The sequence below is a fragment of the Pogona vitticeps genome, chromosome 6 (genome assembly GCF_051106095.1).
Source record: "Pogona vitticeps strain Pit_001003342236 chromosome 6, PviZW2.1, whole genome shotgun sequence".
In the NCBI taxonomy this organism is placed as follows: domain Eukaryota; kingdom Metazoa; phylum Chordata; class Lepidosauria; order Squamata; family Agamidae; genus Pogona; species Pogona vitticeps.
Window position 1 is genome coordinate 92,623,096 of NC_135788.1, and position 19,871 is coordinate 92,642,966.

The 19,871-nt window shown below is 41.2% G+C and overlaps 1 protein-coding gene across 3 annotated transcripts in view; it reads right to left on the reverse strand.

Annotated features, from left to right (window-relative positions):
• The window catches only part of KRT222 (keratin 222), a 35,458-nt gene extending 15,792 nt beyond the window's left edge, over positions 1-19,666 (reverse strand). The window contains exons 1-2 of one of the 3 annotated variants that reach the window (XM_020785498.3): positions 14,148-19,666; positions 2,637-2,765 (exon numbers count right to left, since the gene is read on the reverse strand). In XM_020785498.3, the coding sequence (XP_020641157.3) occupies positions 2,637-2,765; positions 14,148-14,243 (225 nt within the window). In that variant the 5' untranslated portion in view covers positions 14,244-19,666. Of the gene's footprint in view, positions 1-2,636; positions 2,800-14,064 lie in introns of all 3 variants that reach the window. The other 2 variants (XM_078377867.1, XM_073004253.2) reach the window with 2 other exon arrangements.
• Between the last annotated feature and the right edge of the window lie 205 nt (positions 19,667-19,871).

Here is a 19,871-nt window from a genome sequence, read left to right on the forward strand (position 1 = left end):
CATATGGACGGACGCTATGCCTCCGCATTAGCGATCCCGGAGAAGGGATCGCTATGCGAATTTGTCGTTATACGGTGCGCTCGGTATGTGAGGCACCACTGTAATCTTTTGTTTTTCAAGACACTGGAATCTGAAATTTGTCATTACAACATTTAAAACAGGAGAATGTTACTATAAAGCAGTCACCTATCTCATCATTGCTTCCAAAGTTGCAGACCTTGTCTGAAATATTTATGAATTAAATTCCTCACACCCCCCCCCAATTCTAATAAGAGAAAAGTAACTTTAGGAATAGCAATAGAAATATGAAGCTCTTATGTATTTATTTATTTATTTATTTATTTATTTTATTTATATCCCGCCTATCTAGTCAATAGACCACTCTAGGCGGCTCACAACAGGGGTACAACAATGACTAAAAACGAATTTACAAAGAAGAAAACTTTCAACCATAAAATTATAAACTAAGAAAAAGAAAAAAGGAAAATCATGATTAGCTAAGGGTGGGATGGGGGGGAAGGCCTGCCGAAACATCATTGTCTTTAATTGCTTTTTAAAAATACCCAGCGAGGGGGCCGCGCGAATGTCCGGGGGAAGGTTGTTCCAGAGGCGAGGAGCCACCGCCGAGAAGGCCCGATTTCTTGTCTTCTCCTTCCGGGCCTCCCTCGGCGTTAGGCTCCTCAACCTCACCTCCTGGCTCGCGCGAGTGACACGGGTAGAACTTGGTGGTAGAAGGCGTTCCGCCAAATATCGAGGCCCTAAACTGTTTAGGGCTTTGTACGTGAGCATCAACACCTTGAAGTCGATGCGGAATCGGATGGGCAGCCAGTGCAATGCGGCCAGAGTGGGTGAGATATGTTGGAATTTTTTCACCCCACTAAGGAGTCTGGCCGCCGCGTTCTGCACCACCTGAAGTTTCCGCAGCAGCCTCAAAGGTAGCCCCACGTAGAGCGCATTACAGTAGTCTAATCTTGAGATTACGAGCGCGTGCACCAAAGTGGTGAGCGCCCCAACATCAAGATAGGGCCGCAGCTGGGCCACCCGCCTGAGATGGTAAAAGGCGGTTCGGACCACCGACGTCACCTGGAATTCCATAGTGAGCGCCGGGTCAAGATGGATTCCCAAGCTGCGGACCCCATCCCTAGCGGGAAGGGTCACCCCCCCAAAAGAAAGGGAGTTTCCCAAGTTCCCGACTGTGGGAGCACCCACCCTTAGTACCTCCGTCTTGTCCGGGTTCAGCCTCAGCCCGTTCTCCTGCATCCATTGCAGTACGGTCCCCAGGCAGCGCTGAAGGGACAGAACGGCTTCTCCTGTGGTAGGTGGAAAGGAGATGTAGAGCTGAGTATCATCGGCATACTGATGACACCGGGCTCCACACCCCCTGATGACCCCACCCAGCGGCCTCATATAGATGTTAAACAGCATTGGGGAGATGATCGACCCCTGTGGGACCCCACAATTGAGATTCCACGGGGCCGAGACGCTCTCCCCAAGCTGCACTCTCTGGGGGCGGTTCTCCAAGAAGGAACGGAGCCAAGCCAATGCGAGGCCACCAATTCCCAACTCGGAGAGCCTCCCCAGGAGGATACCGTGGTCAATGGTATCAAAGGCCGCTGAGATGTCGAGGAGGACCAGCAGGGACACTTTGCCCCTGTCAGCCTCCCTCAGTAGGTCATCACACAGGGCGACCAATGCCGTTTCTGTGCCATGGCGCGGCCTGAAGCCCGACTGAAATGGATCCAGGGCATCTGTTTCATCCAGGTGCGCTTGAAGCTGATTGGCCACCACCCTCTCCACCACCTTACTTAGGAAAGAAACATTGGCGAGGGGCCTGTAATTGCCAATCTCGTCCGCCGCCAAACTTGGTTTCTTCCTGATGGGCCTAATGAGTGTCTCCTTGAGGGCAGATGGAAATCTGCCCTCAAGGAAAGACCCATTAATTATTACGGTGGCCCATTCCGTTGTTGTAGGCCTGGCTGCTTTGATTAGCCAGGCCGGACAGGGGTCCAGGGAGGAGGTGGTGGCGCGACAGCGATCAAGCGCCCTGGCGACAGTGTCAGGCGTGACAGGCTGAAAGGAGTCAAAAATTGCCGGGCAAGACGGAGCGCTGGACATCTCAGCTCGACTAACTGTTTTGAATGCCAAGAGAAAAACAAGCAGATATCTTTTTCCCCAGTACAGAAATAGTACAACTATTCCCACCCGCACCTCCCAGTCTTTAATGTTGCATCTGGCCACTCCAAAAGAGGCCCGGAAGGCATCGATCAGAAACGGGGCCTTTTCAGTAGTGGCCACTCTGCTCTGGAACTCTTTTCCTGTGGTGGTTCGACTGGCCCCCACCCTCTGAGCTTCCACAAGCAAATAAAAACCTGGCTTTTAACCAAGACCTTCCCAAACACCACCCTTTTGTAAAATTATGCTGGCCCACTGGCTGCCATCCTGTGTTTCAGACTGGTGATTATATGGGGGTGGGGGGTGGGATAGGGTTCTGTTTGTTTTCTTTTAATATGTTTTATATGGTTTAAATATTTTAGCTGTATGTTTTATAATATTTTGTAAGAGTAGTGGCATGCTCGCTAAATGGACATGGTATATATCGAAAAAAATTGTCAAAAAACAAATTCCACTTAACTTACCACAGCATGGAGAGAGTCAATTTCCATCTGCATCTGATGCCACTGGCGTCTAGCTTCGTTTAGCTCTGCCCTGGCTGCTTTTAGCACTTCTTCGTCTTTGCTCATTCTTTCACTAGTGGCTGCTTCAAGCTGCAAGGAAGCATTCCCACTTTTAGTCCAGGATCTGAGTGAGGGTAAAAATGGATGTTACAGATAATCTGTCATTAGCAGAGGAGTTCCTTAACTGCTGAAAGCATCTAAGGGCGGAAACAGACATTAAAAATAGCCCGAGATCACTGTCGAAAGCATATTAATGCTGGCGAGACGGTGAGTGAAACAGTCTTTCATGGCTAAGAAATCAAATTTCAAAGGAGGTCCGTGGTTAAATCTTGAAGACCTATCACAAACAAAGCTAGCTAATTTGCAAATTGTATAAGCTGAGAAAACTGCTCTGCACTTATGGTCAGATCAACCGTAAAGGCAAAAGGGTATTTCCTCCTCTTATAAAATTTTCCCTCCAGACATTGCAAGTTTTTCATTGCTGTGCGCATGAGACATCAGACCTGCAAGCGAAGCTGTACTATCCCCAAATTACCAATCACAAAACAAAAGAAGATGAATTTGCCATATTTCTACTGGAGTGCATAGCAGGGGCTTTCTTCGCTTTATGTAATTTCAAAATTAGCCTGCTTTGTTTTGTGATTGGTTTCAGGACTGAATAACATGATTTCTGAGAAGTCTGTTTCTCATATGTATTATTATTATTTGTCTGATACATGTCTGAAGCATGTCTCTCCAATCCTCACATACCTTCAGAGCACCAGCTGCTTTGTTTTCACTGCCACTGAAAATTTCAGCATAGGTCATGTGAATGAATCACATGTTTTTGAAATTAAGCATACTCAGTCTAAAGAAGTGTATTTTGATCAATGAAAGCTCACACTTAAAGTGCTACAGTATTTTGCTCTCCCACCCAATTTTGTTAGGAAGCACATATTGGGGCTTCTTTACTTGGTTAACTAATCTGACATTGCAATTCAGGAGATGGAAATTATGAATTTAAATCCTGGTAGCCACAAAAAGCTGACATCCGCTGCAATTTGACCCTCCACTGTACAAAATAACCAAGCACCACTGTATCTTAGAGCCTTGCACTAGTGTTTTACTATGTGAAGTCTCTGTGTTCTAACTCATACGTCTGATGAAGCTTACATTAAAATATAGTAGTTAATCTTTAAAGTGCCACAGCTTCCTTTTGCTTTTGCTTTGTTTTGTGTTTCTTGTTGAAATGTTTGCACAGATTAACATGACTAAAACTCCAAAAAGTATAACTATAAAAAAAGAACATGTACGTTATCTATTTCCCATATGCTGAAGAATCTAAATTGTCACTGGCTGGATCGAACTCTGTTTCTAACTTAGCCGACATTCTTAGCTAATGACACATAGTGACACATGCCTTAGTTATATCTCAGCTAGATTGCTTCAGCAGTGGCTGCCTTTGAAAAGTGTCTGAAAACTCTAGCTTGTTCAAAACTTGACAGCCAGCTTGCTGGTACATATCAGGAATGTGTCACTTCACTGCTGAAACAACACTGCTGGGTCCCTATTTTTTTTTAAGCTCAGAGCCTGTCTACATTTCCAAAAAAAACCCACCCCACAATACAGTATGTAGTGTTTTAATTTTAGCCAACTCAAGTCACATGGTTTTTGAGTCATTTCCTGCATTCCTCCTACTGAGTAATTGAAATGCTGTCTTTTAAACCTGGCTGTAACATTCACATGAGCATAAGTGTTAAGAAAACAGTGTGCTACAGTGGACCCTCTACTTAAGGAATTAATCCGTATTGGAATGGTGGCTGCAAGTCGAAAAGTCTGTAAGTCGAATCTCCATTGACCTACAATGCACTGAAAACCGATTAATCCCATAACCAGTGGTTTTTATTCTATTTTTATTCCATTTTGGTTTTTTTCTGGTCTGTAAGTCGATTCTCTGGCTGCAAGTCTAATCTAAATTTTGCAGCCAGAGAAGTCTGTAACTCAAAAAGTCTGTAAGTCGAGCCGTCTGTAAGGCGAGGGTCCACTGTAATATAAACAGCCCTCTGGTGGCCATTTATTTTAACTTGCTTCCTAAAAAAAAATCCAGTTTTGAGGAAAATAAATACACACCATGGAATTCATTGTGTGAATGTGAAACTGTTTTAACACAGGTCAGATCCCAGGTTTTTTTGGCTGTGTGACAAGGCCCTTAAGTTTACAGTAGTGGAATTACCGTTAATACCTGGCCTGTAAGGTTTAAAACAGGGTAATCAGAAAGTCTGCCTTCCTCATTCTGAGCAAGTCTTCTCATTTAGATCATCCATACAGAATCTCCTGCCTGTCTCAAACTAATGCTTGCCTAGAAAAAGAGAGAGGACTGAATCTTTTATTTTGGAATTATCTGATTAAGGATAACTCTCCTTCTTCTTATTGATGTTCTGCTGCAACATGGACAGCTTCCTGTTGAGGAGTGCTTCTGGCTTTTAAAGCCTTGACTCTAGGCTCAGCAGGGTCGCTGCAGTGTGCTGTACTTGTCAGACTTACTGGGCTAAATCCAATTGTTAGTCTACAGTAGACCTATTAAAATCATTGGGATTTATATACATGTTGATTTAACAAGCTGCATTCATTCACTGATTCTTCAGTAGTTAGGACTGACAATTGAATTTAGCCCACCACTTTTGCTGATCTATGCCATCAAGTAGCCTCTGAGTTACGGTGATCCTATAATTAAGGACCTCTGAAAGGTCATTGTATTAACAGCTGTGCTCATATCTCATAGGCTGTGCCTTCTTTTATTGAATCAATCCATCTCATGTCCATTGTACTGTCCTGGCAGAGTAAATCATGCTCGTGAATCTCTGTTAACAGATTTTTATTTGCTGTTAAGTATTTCTACTTCTTGGGTCATTATTCTTGTTGGGTTTATTTGTTCTCTGGTTGGTTGATTTTTATTGTAACTTAATATTCTTACTGTAGCTGTCTTAGACTGTACAAGGGATGTTTGGATAGGAATAGCTCAAGTACATTACTTTAGCCTTCTCAGTATATTATGAGTAAGCATGTGTGGTGGCTTCTCCACTTCTATAACTGATGTGTACTGAATACAAAGTTCACCACAGCTATATTAAACAAGAGCATTTTCCTCCCAATCGATTACAGTTTCATCAGAATACATCAGAGATTATCCCTTTGATCCCTGTTGCATCTTAATTGCTAGCTTCATTGTCTTGCTCTTCTGTACACAGAACTGTAGAATTGGAAGAGTCATCAGGTCCAATTCACAACTACTGCAGGAAATTCACAACTAAAGTACAGTATTCATGACCAATACACATTCAACTTCTGTTTAGAAAACTCAGGAAGGGGAATCCACTACTATTGTCCATTCAACTGCCAAACAGCTTTTGTTACAAATTTCTTCCTAATCTTTAATTGAAATCTCAGCTCTTGTAATTTGAATTTATTAATCCGGATTCTACCCTCTGGACCTGGAGAAAACAAGCTTGCTTCTTCTTCTGTGTAGCGGTCCTTCATATATTTGGAGTAGAGATGGGGGTATTTGTATATGAATACCCCCACACAGATGGACATACCGAGGACTGTCCACTCACCTGTCCGCTGCTGCAGCTGGCTCTGTGCTCCCTTCCGATTGCTCCAAAGCTCGTGGTCGACTAGCCACTCCTGGCAGAAGGAGGGAAGACGAGCCTCCCTGCGAGGCTGACGAGTGGCTAGTCAATATGAGCTGACGAGTGGCTAGTCAACCATGAGGGGGGCTGGACCGTTATGTTCACCTGTGTGGGGGTATTCATATATGAAAACGAATAGCCCCATCTCTAATTTGGAGACAGCTATCATATACAGTGGTGCCTCGCAAGACGAGTGCTTCATTTAATGAAGAAATTGCATAACGAAGAAGTTTTTGCGATCGCAAAAGCGATTGCAAAACGATGTTTCCTATGGGTTTTTTTCACTAACCGATTATCGCAAAACGAAGATTTCCGCACAGCTGATCAGCGGTTTCAAAATGGCCACCGGGTAAAAAAAATGGCTGCCCGCTGTTTTCTGGGACGGATTCCTCGCTGCACAGGCAGCGAAAATGGCCACGCTATGGAGGATCTTCGCTGGACAGTGAGTTTCAAGCCCATAGGAACGCATTAATCGAGTTTTAATGCATTTCTATGGGCTTTTAAAAATCGCTTTACGTTCTACAGCGATTTCGCTGGAACGAATTAACATCATAATGCGAGGCACCACTGTAGTGATATATATAGTGGAGCCAGAGTTCATATTGTCAAAGCTCTCACTTTCTCAATGTATACAAGTGTGACATTCCTTCCAGGCTTCCCTGTTCTCTCTGAAATGAGTTGCAAGCCTCTTAGTAGCTGGTACCATGTTTCCCTGAAAATAAGACAGGGTCTTATATTAACGTTTGCTCCAAAAATGTGTTAGGGCTTATTTTCAGGAGATGTTTTATTTTACAGTCATATCATCTTCTTCTAGTTGCTGCACACTGTTGAACAGTGGTGGAGGGTGGGGTTTCACTTAACGGGGGTATATTTTTGGGGTTGAACTTATATTACAAACATGCTGAAACATCATACTAGGGCTTATTTTCAGGTTAGGTCTTACTTTCAGGAAAACAGAGTAGCTGGACTTCATATTCCATAATTGTCCATTCTGGGGGAATCTATCTAATAGACAGACACCTAAATGTGGCTCACCTGGGAGAAAGAGCTAAACTGAAAGCTTTGTGGCCTAGCTAGGCCTAATTGTTCCCAAGCTTCCTGTTCCTCCTTCGGTGATAGCTAGGAGCTTTTTTTCTAAACAGGAAGCTAGATGGAGCTAGGCCTAGGCCTCTCTCCTAGGTGAACCACATTTATCTATTAAGTAGAGTTTCCAGAATGGTGAATTATGGGATTTGTACCCTCCTTCAAAAAATCTCATCCATAGTAGTTGCAAATTTTCCAGGAAAAGTATATTGTTTCAAGCTGTCCCTGTTGTAATAGAAAGTATTTGAAGATACAGTAGTTTAGTCTTGAATGGGCAATTTAGTCAAAATATTTGATCGTAATTTATTGATAATAGACTGATTTAGCATTTGCATTTTTGTATTTTTGTATTTTTATTTTTTACAAAGACTGGCTATGGAGGCTGTCATGATGAGTGTGTCTAATTCCAAACTTATTGTGAGAGTACTGAGCATGTAACTTTTCAGTCTTCTCTAGATAAATGTACCCTGATGTAGGGCTTCAGGATTGGCAGGGAGAAGTATACGAGGGCATGATCCTACTCATTTCCTCAGACAGTCTATCACACGGTAGTGGGAAAAGACTGAAGTGTTCTTTAAAAGTCGGAAAGAGAGTTTCCTCTCAAATTCTACAGTGAAAGGCTCCCCTTAGGTTAAAGGGAGCAAGGAAGTAAATTTACACTTGGCTTGTGATACACAGCACCTTAGTCACAAAATGAATTTCAGATTATTGGAGCCAAAATAGTGCTCCTAGAGGAGGCCAGAAATGAAATGCTTAGGTGCCTGCACATGTTTCCACAAAGCACACACTTGTGGGTGCCTGGCTGAAAATATACTGGCTAGTAATGACCCAGCATGTGCAATAAACTATAAAATGTTGTTGATCACGTTTCCCTAGTTCGGTACCTACCAGCTGTTTTGGGATTCAATTTCCACCCCCTCTCATCATTCAGACATATTCTGTGGAGCTGGCGGGTATTCTAGTCAAAAACACATGGAGGTCACCAAGTTGGTGAATCAGGAATCCTCAATTAAAAAAGATCCATGTGGATAATATAGTCCGAAACCCTGTGGATAGAGAATTTCCTTGTCTACCTTGTAAACCTGCATTTGAGAGGTAGGTTCTATCCTATGAAAACTCATGCCAGAAAAATATTGTTAATCTTTAAAGTGCTGTAAGACATTTGTTTCTTCAAACACTTCTAATTCTATCTTCACTTTTGTAAATATATTTCTTGACAGGGAACTAAAATAGGCACTTGTCCAAAAGCAACACTTTCCCCATGTTTGTAACAGAACATGTAAGTTATATATATATATATCTGCATTGAAAAATCTTATACAGTATAATCATTGTGCATTATAATTGATTTACATTTATTGGTCACCTATTAATTTTGTCCTCCAGGTGATGACTGTGTAATGGATTGTGTAATATATTTGTGAAAGTGGAAAATAATAGGTGTAAGGAAAATATCTCAGTAAGCCACAAACTTTCTGAAAGTTATGAATCACAAGGAAGAATATAAGTATATGTTCATTGACCTAGAGCAGAAGCAGGCAATTTTTTTTTACCTCAAGAGTTTTATCTTTCTGGGCCTGCATGGGCCGGTGTTGACAAGTTCCCTCACGAAAACATAAAGATACACATTTCTACTATTCATACACATGCCCCTCACTTTTCAGTTCATATACTTCTCTCTAGCAATGGACCCTGTTGGCCATTGTGGTTATGTGATAGAAGGCACAAGCACACCATGATGAACACACCCAGGGTGACAGACACAGTGAAGGGCAAGGACAGGCACACCCATATATATACAGTGGCAGGCAGGCATTCACTGAACGCCCAGGAACCGTTGTTAGAGAAAGCCTATCATTAGAGCTGAACATCCATCTTTCCACATAGTTAATGCTGTAAAGAGGTGATAGTGGTAAGGGTTGGGTTTTGTTGTTGTTTCATATTTGTGAAATCTGCCTTCTGAGAAATCCCATTCTTAAATCCTGAAGGTCAAGCATCAGAAAAAAACATGCTAATTTGTGTAATCCTAAAGGAAAGGGAAGCTGATGCTTTGACCTTCAGAGGCTCACATTAGTACAGAATTTCTTTCTCCCCTGCCATTCCTAGCATCTGCTTCTCACCTCAGACATATTCCCATCCCATGCTTGACTCCTGAACTCATCTAAGTTCCTTATTCCCCACTTTCTCCCAGCTCTCATTTGATCTGATTCTCATGCATGTGGTGAGACTGGAAGTTTCCTCTCTGTTGGAGGGAAGAGAAGTGGAGCCATTAACCTCCATATTTAAGGAAGCAGACAGGCCCGGGCTATCTGAGGATAGCCTGAGATGCAGCAGTGCCCCATTTGCCATACAGGACCGGTATTAATTGTTTTCCCCAAAATATCTGTGCAGACATTTTAGCCTTTCACTTCACACTTGTGGTTGAGAGGAAGATCAGTCTTCCTCGTGCTGCTTTAAGCTTTCTCGTAATGGCAGCATGGGTGAGTGGGAGGGACAGAAATATATCTTCTCTTTGCCTATAATGCCTCCTTGCTTTGCTTCGGGTTCTTCACCCCTGCCATTTGAAAGAGGGATCCATACTCTATGAGCGCTCTTCTCTCTTGGAAGAGAGCTACTTCCAGCCAAAACAGGAAAGAATCGGGTGAAGCCAACCAGAAGTACACTGACAATGCATGGCCCATGGACTATAGCAATGACAGTGAACAGCAGGTGGCGGGCCGCAGCGATGGAACCAGAAGTGGCGGAACTGGAAGTGGTGGTGGAAGGGGGAATCCTGGGCACGGAGTTGCCTCGAGACCCCACGCCTGAGCCACTGCCAATGCCAGTGGCTCTGGATCCTGACCTGTTGAAGAGCCAGCACCATGGCTGCAGTCGACTCCACAAGTTTAGCTGCGGAAGGGGGGAGTAGTGATCCAGTGACATATGTCTTGCATGCCCACAGAAAGGGCTCTGCGTATCAGCTGTGGCACGGGTTTGCCATCGCTGGCCTATGGGTTGCTTGCTTCTGTTCTGAGCCTTATAAAGCTTATCTGTTAATATATTTTTTCATTCAGTCTGATGAAGCTTGTTTTGAAAATGCATATAAAATATTGATTCATTCTATCATGCTGGGAGCTGAACTTTCCACAGCTGGGTAGTAGGGAATAATTGTTAGTTACCTGGGCCACACAGATTGTGTAGAGATGCTGATGGCAATGTGAATTAGAATATTGCTTCTAAGGGATTTGCCCCCCAGTACCCAGAAGTATTGTGTCTCCTAGATAAGTCATAAGTGTGCAATTGCCAAATCACAAATTACCTTTGAATGTTATTTCAACATAGGAAAGATAATGTCTTCCACTACATCCCAGGGCTGCATAATAGCTTAGAGGGCACATAGGACCTTGTTCCCTGTCTCTCAGTATCTGCTGTCAGAGGGGGCTGCACCACTCTATTTAATGGTAGGGCCAGCCCCTTGGTTAGAGAACATTCTGAGAACCAAGAATCTAAGCAGCAAGAGGAACCACAAGAGCACTGTAAGTAACTGGTAAATTGGAGAACCAGCCAACACAGCCTTCCCATGCCTTCTCAGAGATCCAAATGCTAACAGAATCTACTGAAGCCAACTACACATGTACAGTATGTACATGAATGTTGGAGCAACCTATATGCCAAATGTATACATGAGCCACGTGAAACAGTAAACTAAGCCAGTGGTAAAAGCTGTATATTCTCAAAGGCTTTCGTGGCCGGGATCTGATGGTTATTGTTATCTCTAACAACAACAACAACAACAACAAACAAACAAACAACAACCAAAAAACACACCCTGATCACCATAATCACCCAATCTCCTGAAAAGGACAAAAAGCTGATTCCACAGCTGCAAATACTCAACTATCCCACACATTACACCAGAACACAGACAGGGTTCTAACTCCTGTCCTCTGAAGATACCAGCCACAGAGACTGGTGAAACGTTAGAAAGAAAAACTTTCAGAACACGGCCAAACAGCCTAAAAAACCTACAACAACCAAGTAAAAGCTATGCTTTACTGGAGGAAAGCCTAAAAATACTGGACCCACAGAACAGAATACTGTATTCCTCTGTAATAATAGTTACTCCTCAAACTAAATGACCTGGGGACTAAATAGTAAAAGTCTTGACCTTCACATGGATATTTTTATTACTTAGAATGCAGCAACAGAGCTTGGAATGAAATACTTACAGAGCCATAAACAGCAGCACAATAATTCTCTAAAAGTTGCCGATTATTAAGCTAAGCCATTGTATCAGAGAAGGTCAAAATAAAAACCATAGAGCAACCAATCTCTGTATCAAGAATCTTGCAAAACAGAGGTTTTAATTTTTATCTAAAGGCCCAGAGAAGTGGACTAAAATAGAACTTTTCTGCAAAGCTATTCAGTGACTTGGAGATGCTAAAAATCTAAATGCCTTGGCCCTTGCCACAGATAATGTGGCTTCTTGCAGTATGATATTACCTCAGAGTAGGAGTGCATTAGAAACGTAGTCTTCAAGATGTGTTGGACCTGAGTAGAAATAGTATAGTTTGTCAGCTTCACTGTTTTCCACATCTGAACCTCAAGTTATTGCCATCCTAAATATGAGCAAATTTATAGACTCTGGCAAGTTATTTTCAGAAAGAAACAGAATAAATTTATCAACTATGTGTACTTGCCAAGTCCAATCTACATGTACTGGCTAAGACTCTGGAACTCCGTCCCACAGGAGGCCAGATTGGCCCCATCTTTGCTGCCCTTCTGCAAGCAGATGAAGATCTTTATCTTCTAACAGACTTTGTCTTAGGGATTGACTGTCTGGGAGGGGTTTTTAAATGGAGTGTTCTGCCTTGTTGCTTTGAATCTGGTTTGGGTAATGATTTTTAGTATGGTATTTGTTTGATTCTTTTTAATTTTTGTATACTTACTGTTTTTAGCTTTTAAAAATATTGTCTTTTAATGAGTCAATATTTAAAAATATTGTCTTTTAATAAACTGCCTTGAATCCATTTTAAGGAGAAAGATGGGTATATATAACATATACAGTATATAAAAATATAACAAACAAACAATTAAATAATCTTTTCTGGGAGCTGTACTTCACAAGGGGAGGACTTATCTGCCTACCATACAGATATTAAAGGACCCTTTGAGGAATTCTAATGTTGCACTGATGCGACTGACCAAACTGAGAATCAAAACCAGACTTTTAAGAATTAAACTCCCAAAGCCTTGGATCTGGAATGATGGATCTGTCTGCTTCATTTTCTCTCACATTTTAAAACGTTGAAATTCCTCCTGTCCCAAATATGAAGAAATGTGTGATTTTTGGTTAACTTGTACCAAAGAGCAACTTAAACAAAACAAATCAAAACAAAAAGCTAAAAGTCTTACCTATCCTTTGTTTGATGTCTGGGGTAAAAGACAATAAAATCCAAAGCATGTTTTTCTCGGGATGGGAGTCAAAGTGGCCCAATAGTGAGTACAGTTGCTACAAGACAGCTGAATTTACTCTTGGTTACCGACACTTGCCAGGTAATGATGGAAGTCAGAAAGTACTTGAGAAAAGATATGATCAACAAGAATATAAACAGCTCCCCTCACTTCCCCAGTGACCCTGAAGTCATTGGTATTTCCAGCGCTGTACTTCCATGGCACAGGAAAATATGTAAATGTCTTCGTTTAGAGCCAAAACTTCTTAGTTTAAAGCCGAAATGTGTTGCGGTCTATGACTTGCTTCTATGTGCGGCCCAGAGGAATTTGGATGTATGGTATATTCAACTGGGGAATGGGAGACCCAAATGAGAAATGCACTGGATGCTCAGTTCTGGGCCTAACCTATCACACTGTTGTTAGAATAAAATGATGTAAAGAAATGTTGTAACCTGTCCCAAGCTCTTGAGATGAGCTGGCTATCAAACAAATTGTATCAGCCCATTTAAGAGGAAAGCCAGCTTTAGAAGGTTATAAAAAGGATCATCCATTCAGAAATAACCATTTCAAAGCACAGTGGGGTGGTAAACTGAACTTCCACCCACCTTAGATTTCATGGTATATGATCATCCAGTTTGTACTTCAGTTATGAGTTTCAGAGGTATTTTATTGACATGTGAATTTTTAATACTGTCATCGTGACCAGGTAACCTTTAAGAAATACGTGACTCCACATGGACAAGCAAAACATCACACTACAACACCCATTTTTGTTTTCTGGGGGAACTTGTAAATATTCCCATGAGTGTATAAACATAGGCATCCACAATCTAATAAATGCCTAGAGGCTACCCCTCCTTGAACCTGATTTCTGTACCCCACTGATAAATTTCATATAATTTGTATTCTCTTTTGCTCAAAGTGAAGCTTTGAGCCATATTGCATATACAAAGGGAGTTTGGGCTAATAAATAAATAGCAATATTATTTGTCATTATTTTTAGACACATATTTGAATGCAAGGTGACAATTTGACCTTCGCATTGTTTTCATAACATTTGAGCATATTCTTCCCCTATACATGCTGCAGTATGAAAAGGAGGAGAGAGAGAGACAGAGACAGAGAGAGAGAGAGAGAGAGAGAGAGAGAGGAATTTGGATTCCCTTCCCCATTAAAATGCTGCATTGAAAAACAAAATACTGTACCTCACAGAGGCTGAGGGAGGAACTGAGTACACATTGGATTGTCTCCTTATTCGGGTAGGCGCCTGTCTGTATAGAATCATTACCTGGGTCCCTGCTGAGAGGATCGTCTCTATCTGACTTCGGGTGATGAGCGTTTCATAGTTTGCCCTGATCTCATTGAGGAGCTGGGACAGTTCCATGCTGCTCCCATCCTCCACCTTGGCTAACAGAACCTTATGGATAGCAGGAGAAGGCTGCTGCAGAGCGTTCCCAGCCTGCAGTGAAAGTGAGCCAGAGGAAAAGAGAGGAGGGTGAGCAAGGAGGGAAACGTAGATTTTTTTTTAAAGTGGCAAGATCTTATTCTTGAATCAGCAACGGTGAAGCATCGTCATTCATCATGGCTCTAAGGTTTTCAAGCTCTGAGAGCTTGCCCTGATTCCTACTGTCTGTAGCAATTTTAGGGCATTGGAAGACGTATTCAGTGTCACATTTCTTGTCATGGTAAGAATTAATCTCAGTGTTGCTTTGTAAACTACTGTTGTCTTGATCCCTCCACAGGTCACATGGCTCTCCGCCATAGTTTCTTAAACTGTGTATTCACAGTCCCAAAGACATGCATGCTTTTGTATGCTTATTTGCCTTTCCTTCCCTCCCTCCCTCCCTCCCTCCCTCTTTCTCAGAGATTAATCTCTGTGCCCAATACATAAGAGTGATGTATTATATGAAAAGCAGAAGTAGCTGTGCCGGCTCAAAGAATTAAACTTCCCAAATCGTACTCTTGTAATACCTTTACTAGAATGAACCCACCACCCAAAAAAGAGTGCAAAAATGTATGAAAGCTTCCAAGATCTCTTCATCTGACATGTTAAAAAAAGCAGGTGGTTGTAGAAAGTGTGTGTGTGTGTGGGGGGGAGATCTGTCCTTAAGGGCACACAGTCTATGTGTTGCCCTAAGATGCAATGAGGAGAAAGGGGCCTCGTTCTCTGACACAGGATTCATCAAGCATTATGATGCTGTTAGATTTCAGATAGAGTAAAAACAGAGATTGTGTTTGTGATGAATGACCTAAATGACATTCATCATCATCATACATCATGCAGTTAGAATATCACTAATTCAGATTGATGAAATGGGTGGGGGCACTCTGCTTAAAAGCAAACAAAAACAAAAGTAAGAGAGAGGTTTTACACAGTTTCCTTCTGGCAGATCAAGCAAGAGTGAATGGGAGAAGAATATGTGGTTTCCTTTATGCTTGTTTTGTTGCTTCATAGGAGTAATCAAACAATTTGCAGAAGAGCAAGTTGCTTTCTTTGTGCTCTGCTCTTAAGAAACTGACAAAGTCATAATCCACTGGTAATGCAAATGTTTAGGGTCTAGCAAGTGACGGTGTCAGGGAATCAGTTGTAAATACTGTAGAGATAAAGTACATGTATTCCCCATCCACAAGAACAAAATGAGGACACCAGTTTGTGCAAAAGATGTATTAGATAGTTTATATGTATACAGTACTGTATATGCAAATTTAGAAATACGTATGGCTAAAATCCAGTTGGCATTTGTGTAAGTTTTGTGTAATTTGCCAGGCTAATTGCAGTTCATTAACGAGATAATACGTGTCTCAATCACATACATGGCCATATCTCCGCTTCTGCAATGGAGATGCATCCTGGTACCTTGACTGTTGGCTGCAATTGGCAGGCAGCAAGTTATACCAAACTTACATGAACACCAGTAGAAGTCTGTCCAATGGCTATGACTGAAATAGATATACCACATCATAGTAGAGTGGGTATTAAACAGGGGACCTGAATGCTTGCTCAGACCGTTGCCAAGGTGCTAATGGCAAATTTTTAAGGTCTCTTTTTCTTCTCTGTTTTCTAAACTGGACTTGGATATGAAAGGCTGTCTCTTTAGAGACAACAACAAGGAAAAGGCCATGTGGCCCCCAAGATTACCCAGATGTAATAGTGGGTGATACCTTTTATTGAATTACTAAAAATCAATCAACTTTCAAGCTTTCATCAATCAACTTTCAGCTTAGCACAACTCCTTTATGAATCATTCAGAAAAATTGTACACAGGAGCCCAAAAATTTGTGGCACAGATCTGTGACAGCTGATGTAAGTCCTCTGAGGCTGCGGTCTCAAGCCTCTTTGCAGCAAGGTTTGGAATTTCAGCACTCCTCTCCTAGGACCAAAAGGTTGCCAATTACAGTACTCTGAGATTGGCCCTCCCCCACCTGCTTTGAAACTACATAGGCAAAAACAAAATTAAAAATAAAATAATAAATAAAAATACTATGGCGCCTTAAAGACTGTTACAGAAATATAAAAAAATATGTCTTTAAGGTGCCATCAAGTTTTTTCTTAAGTCGTATTTTTATTTTATTTTATTTACCTATAATGCTTGCACATACTAACATGGTTACCTCTTCTGCAACTACAACTTTGAAACTTTCATTTTGACTGTAGGGATGGGGGTAACAGCACAAAGAGACAGCAGCCTCTAGCACAAGTTATCACTTGTTCTTTTTTCCACCAAATTAGAAATAGTTGTGCCAACGTAAACTCAAATAATGTTTTTATCTGCTGAGCATAAGATGTTTCTTCCGATTGTAGTCACATCTGGCTGATGTGGAGAATCCACAGAACTGCACTTCTCTCTTACTCTGGTTTGGATTCACTCAAGGTCAGAATTTCTTTCAGCTTGAGAACTGTATTCAGTTTCAGAGACCTTTGGGGGGGTGGGGAATAAAGTGGTGCCTCGCAAGACAATGTTAATTCATTCCGCGAAAAACGTCTTCTTGTGAAAACATTGTCTTGCAAAATGCGGTTCCCCATAGGAATACATTGAAATCTAATTAATGCTTTCCAATGGGGGAAAAATCGTTATCTTGTGGAAAAAAGTCTTGTGAAATGTGGTTTCCCATAGAAATGCATTGAGATCTAATTAATGCGTTCCTATGGGCAAAAAAAGAGAGTCAGAACAAAGTCAAATAAAAAAACTTTATAAATATCATAGAAAAACATTTGTCTTGTGAAAAAGCATCTGTTAAAAAAATCATCTTGCGAGTCATGGACCCAACTGTCAGAAACATCGTCTTGTGAAAAAGCGTCTCTAAAAAAATTATCTTGCGAGTCATGGACCCAAACATCGTCTTGCGAAAATCATCCATAGGAAAACCGTCTTGCGAAGCGCAACAGCGATCGCAAAAACCAATAGTCTTGCGGATTAATTGTCCTGCAAAGCAATCGTGAGGCACCACTGTACAGAGACCTTCCAGTGATGGGCAAGGGCAAGGCTAAAGGTGAAAAGATACAGTACCAGCATATTTTAGTAGGGCCAGTTCTATCATATTTGCTAGAAGTTGTTCAAGTCAACTATTTTTGGGGTGTGGCACCTACGTTGTTTTTTTTAATCAGAGCCTAATACAAAAGACATACATGGACTAAATAGTTTGGAGTCAGGAATTTGCTAAGGGTGATAAATGGAACAATTGTTTTACTATTTCCACATATAAATACCTTCTTAGTTACCTGAAGTGTTGTTGTTTTTTAAAAAATGTTTATTAGATTTTTTAGACATAATAATAAAGATCATTAAATTCATTCAGATGGGGTGTATTTTTGATTGTACTATCATTGTTTTCTTGCATCTCCAGGTTAGTTATTATGAAAATATAAGCTATATAAATAATTTGATTTCAGATTATTCGTTTGTTCTTTCTTAAAGCATATATGAGAATGTATATTTCCATTGTTTGTCATATGAATCTGCACATTCTTGTTATTTTTCCAAAACCCTCCAAAAATATTTTTGCCTTATAAATTTATTTCATGCCCCCTTCCCCAAGAGAAGGGGAGGGCATAACATTTCTGAGAGGGAAAAGAAAAAAGGTGGGAGGTTTCCAATTCAATATGTTATTCTCCCTTTTTGTTAAATTGACTCATAATTATTAATTTCATCTGGGTCCCAGTTAGGTTTTCAAATCAAGGCAAAAAGGTGGGATTTTTCCTCCCCAAAATCGCTGCTCCTCAGCACTGGTTTTACTTGGTGTAGTAGGTGCTGCCTGCCAAAAATGTTTTAGGGTTGGGGGAGTTGAGTGCTTCTATTCAGAAGTAAGTCCTGCTGGTGTTTGTGTTATGCTTTGCTACCAAGAAAATACATTGATTGATTGGTTGGTTGGTTGGTTGGTTGGTTGGTTGGTTGGTTGGTTGGTTGGTTGGTTGGTTGGTTGGTTGGTTGGTTGGTTGGTTGGTTGGTTGGTTGGTTGGTTGGTTGGTTGGTTGGTTGGTTGATTGATTGATTGATTGTCATCATCTTCACATGTTTGTTAAACTGTTGCATACAAGTATAGAAGCTTGGAGTGAGTGATTTTAGATCTATGGGGGAAAGGAAAAACGGTTCGTCCTCACATCAACACAAGCCGCATTTGGATGAGCCTATAGTCGCTACAATAGAAGAAAATTCTATCCCAAAGTGCTTTGATAGGGCACAGCCTCTCCTGTGCTACAGATACAAAGGAAATCTTTTTTTCTTGCTGGTGTGCCTATGTATCTGATGCATAGACTTAGAAGACCTATACCAAACATATAGTGCTCTGATTTTCATCATACAGTGAATGGGCACACTTGGGCAAGCCAGGCTACTGACTACAGACACTAAGGGGACATCTTATACACCCCAAACATGCATTTTCCCTGAGCATGTCTCCCTGGTGGAGGGGGACATAGAAGAAGCTGGTAGGAGCCTTGCCTATAAGCAGAAAGACCACCATATTCTCTAGTTTGATGGTGTTGTATAGCACTCCTATCTATGATTATAGCCCTTTATTTCCCCCACTACCATTTTTTCTTCCAGTCCAGAATCATACAAATACTTTCAGAGAGCTGAAAAGAAATGGATTCATACCATTGCAAGATCAGCTTGGATAAATTGATCTTGATTTATATGTCTAATACTTAGACAGATTAGATGTTATTCACAACCCCCTAATTTACACCTGTGAGCTTTACTACCAGAAGCTTTCCCAAGCTCTGCTCTTTGGAAACTCCTTAATTCACTATATCTGTACTCCTACACCATATCCTAGAAGATGACACAATGCACTGTTAATTCACGCTGAGGCATGTATAACTGAATATGACTTTTCAGTCTGGGATATGATTGCAAACCTTGGTGACACAATGGGGTGCTAGCAATAGATGTCTTCTGTGTGAACTCTGCTGGCCCAGATGATAATAATCAGTCAACTTGACAGTTCAGAGTCTTAAAGATTGGAAACAACATCATCTAGGCAAAGATTTCTCAAAGCTTTTGCCAAGCAAATGCCACTGAAAACTATGTTTGACACTGATATGCATGTTCAAACAAGATGCTATCAAATAAGATTCAGATGCTCAAGTCCTTTGAATCTGAGTTCAAAAAGCTACTGATGCTGGAGGTGGAGGCATTTACTTTTATGCTTTATCTTCATGCTGTCCTTAGGGAAAGTGGATCCAATATTTGTCTAAATAAATAATAATAACAGTTGTATCCTCCCCAGAATTAACAATATATGTCATAATAATTATTGCTCCATATCTAGAACTTATAAATAAGAAACAAGCAAAGTGAAAATTGGAAAAAAGGGAAAGAAGATATGAATGAAGTATTGATTTGAAAGCAAAGCTTTCCCAATTGATTTGATGGCACATGATTAGATTCCCAGGGTGGTGTAGTGCAGTGGTTCTTAACCTTTTTTAAAGAAACGCCCCCTTGAGCCATTGAGGAAGTTACCATCGCCCCCCTCCCTGAGGTGATGATATCTTACCTACCTACCTACCTAC